Genomic DNA, 3,189 nt, shown 5'->3' with positions numbered 1-3,189 from the left:
CGGGGAGACCCTGGGCCAGGTTGCCCAGAGAAGCTGTGGATGCTCCATCCCTGGAGGGGTTCAAGGCCAGGCTGGATGAGGCTTTGGGCAACCTGGGCTAGTGGGAGGTGTCTCTAAGGTCCCTTCCAGCCCAACCCATCCCATGATTCTACGATCTTTGGCCCCAGAGGTTTTCCAGACAGACCTGCAGGCACCTGAGATCCAACCCAGCTGGATTCAAAGTGAAAAGCTTTAGAAAACCCAACACAAACCCCCCCAAGACGTGCTTACCTGCGTCACGTTGGTGACGAAGAAGGGCAGCCAAGCCACGAAGAACATGCCCAGGAGGATGCCCAGCGTCAGGCTGGCCTTCAGCGCCTTCTTGCTGTGCTTGTTGGTGAACCTCCGGCTCTCGCTGCCGGCCGCGGGCTGGCTTGGGGCGCGGGGGACCTGTGGTGGGAGACAGGGCCGTGAGTGAGCTCTTCTCCCTGGGACAGAGCCGCCGGGGGGTCAGGACCTCCAAGGGGGTCAGCAGAACCTGGGTGGTTGGAGGACAGAGGGACCAGGATTTCCAGGAGGTTCAGGATCAAGATTTCCAGGGGGTTCAGGACCAGGATCTCCAGGGAGCTCAGGACCAGGATCTCCAGAGGGCTCAGGACCAGGAGCTCCAGGGGGTTCAGGAGAGGGAAGGGGCACTCAGTGCAGCAAATCCTGCAAACCCCCCGCTGATATTCCCCTTCTCGCAAGGGGATGATGGCACACACACCCCAGCCCCCAAACCACAGATCAGGAAGAGGGAGCAATAGAAACCCTCGACATTGAAAGGATTCTACTTTTTTAGGGTAAAATAGGAGCTTTATCATTAAGATGTTTCTTTTATAGAAAAATCCAACGCAGTCAATGTTTTGGATCAAGCATGCCCTGAAGAGGCAGCTCTGGCTGCTGATTAGAGCAGCAAACTAATTATATTTTTAAAGCAGGATGTCGAACATAGCCTACAAACGGTGTAACTAACTCACTCCTCCAGCCACTCTAACAATCTAAAATTCTGTTATTATCTCAGCCCTCTGCCTGAATTAAATGAGGCCCTGCTGGCACTCATCTTCCTGCCCCAAAAAGAACAAAAATCCAGTTAAAAAGATGAAACTTGAGGCTGACACCTTGTTTTCAGCTCACCCCCCGCCTGAGCTGATTCAGGGCTCCCAGGAACGTGCTGGGACACTGGTCTGTGCTGGAATACGGGGGGTGGGGGCTGGTTTTCCCGGCAGAGCAAAGCACCTGAGCATCCTCAGGTCCCCTGAGCATCCCCCTGTCCCCTGAGCATCCTCCTGTCCCCTGAGCATCCCCCTGATCCCCTGAGCATCCCCAGGTCCCCTGAGCATCCCCCTGTCCCCTGAGCATCCCCTGGTCCCCTGAGCATCCCCCTGATCCCCAGAGCATCCCCAGGTCCCCTGAGCATCCCCCTGTCCCCTGAGCATCCCCCCAGCTGCACCGGGGCTGTGGGGCTGCGGCAGGTTGTGTCTGTAGAGCCCCAAACCCTGGCATCTGGGGGGAAAATAAATATTTTATGATCTTGTCTGTTTATTCTTTGATTCTTATTTTCCTTTCGAAAGGCCAGTACACCTTCCCACATCCTGGCTCCTTTCTTAAAAGCGAGAGAAGAACAAACTAAATCAAGGTATTTAAAGGCAATTAAGTTTGTCTTTCCCTGTAGGAGATGAGGTCAATAAAGCCCATTACGGGGAATTGAAGCTGTTAGATTTAGTGGCAATTACCTTCTCCTGAGAAATACAAACAAGCGCAGCCACGTTTTGGTTATAAAAACCACACGCACCCGCTCAACCGGCAGCCGAGTGAGGAGGAATTTTGCCGGGTAACAAAAATAGAAGCCGGTTGTTGGAAATAAGGTGCTCTCCAGAAGGTGGAATTATTGAAACTCCTTCTCCCCCATATGTCTCACGCCCACCACGGCCAAGATTTCCAAGCGGAAAGTCAAAGAAGATGAGAGCCCCCCGGGATGACGCTCACCAAGAGCGGGGCAAAACGCCGTGGATTTTACACTGCCGAGCATTTTCGCCTCTTAATTTATTTCTTTGCTTCTGCTCACGCTGCTGCTGTGCTCCTGAGCTGCTTAAAAACTCGCTGTGGCTGGGACAGGACACAGGGAACCTCCGGGGACATCGGTGAGGTGGATGTTGCCCAAAATCTCCCTCCCTGTGGTCTGGTTGCCAAAGCCACCTCCAGCCCCAAGACCATCCCAAAGGACCTAAACCATGGGGGTCCCCAAGGAGCAAGGTCACCGTGGCCACCTTACCTGCGGCATGGGCTCGTCGGCGGTGGCGGTGACCACGTTGGAGGCGAGGGAAGCCACCTGCACCGCTTGCTTGCGGGCTGCCAGGAGGATGCGGCAGTAGGTGAAGGAGATGGCGGCGGACGGGAGGAAGAACGTCAAGCAGGAGGCCACCAAGGCGTAGGGCAAGCTGACCACCAGCCGGCACTGCTCCTCGTCCCGCCAGGAGGTGACATTTGGGGACCAGACCTCGAATTCCAGTTCGTGCCAACCCATTTTGATGGGTAGGAAGGAGGCGAGCGCGGCCAAGGTCCAGGTGGCCAGGATGAGGCCGAAGGCTCTGCAGGAGGTCATGCGCAGCTTGTATTTGAGGGGGGAGATAATGAGCAGGTAGCGGTCCAGGCTGATGACGCAGAGGTTGAGGATGGAAGCGCTGCAGCACATGACGTCAAAGGAATACCAGAGGGAGCAGAAGTCACCCCGCAGCACCCAGCGCCCGTAGAGCTGGTTGAGCATGGCGGGGGGCATGACCACCAGCCCCACCATCAGGTCCGACATGAAGAGGGACACCAAGAAGTAGTTGGAGGTGTTGCGGAGGGAGCGTTGGGTGACAATAAGGAGGATGAGGAGGAAATTCCCCGCCGTGGTCAGGAGGATGATGAAGGAAAGGAAAGCGGCCACCCAGCTGCTCCCCACCAGCAGCGAGCGCTCCCCCAGCACGCTGGCATTGGGGGTCCCCAAATCACCCTCCATGAGGAGCGGGGTGGCAGGGCTGGCTCTGGAGCTGGGGGGACGTTCTCCAGCCCTAGGTGATCATCGCCACAGCCAGCTCCAGGGGATGAAGCATCTTCTCTCTGTCTGCTCTCTGTGTCTGTCCTCTTTCCCCCTCTCCTCCTCCCCTCCCTCGCTTCCCCCCCCTC

At 56.5% G+C, this 3,189-nt stretch overlaps 1 protein-coding gene across 1 annotated transcript in view; it reads right to left on the bottom strand.

The window, feature by feature from the left end:
• The window catches only part of HTR6 (5-hydroxytryptamine (serotonin) receptor 6, G protein-coupled), a 3,848-nt gene extending 826 nt beyond the window's left edge, over window positions 1-3,022 (bottom strand). Inside the window, 2 exon segments of the mRNA XM_010087529.1 lie at window positions 271-429; window positions 2,294-3,022. Coding sequence (XP_010085831.1) covers window positions 271-429; window positions 2,294-3,022 — 888 coding nt within the window.
• Window positions 3,023-3,189: the final 167 nt, after the last annotated feature.

Source organism: Pterocles gutturalis, unplaced genomic scaffold (assembly GCF_000699245.1).
Source record: "Pterocles gutturalis isolate BGI_N339 unplaced genomic scaffold, ASM69924v1 scaffold16181, whole genome shotgun sequence".
In the NCBI taxonomy this organism is placed as follows: Eukaryota; Metazoa; Chordata; class Aves; order Pterocliformes; family Pteroclidae; genus Pterocles; species Pterocles gutturalis.
This window is presented reverse-complemented; position numbering and strand designations above follow the sequence as displayed.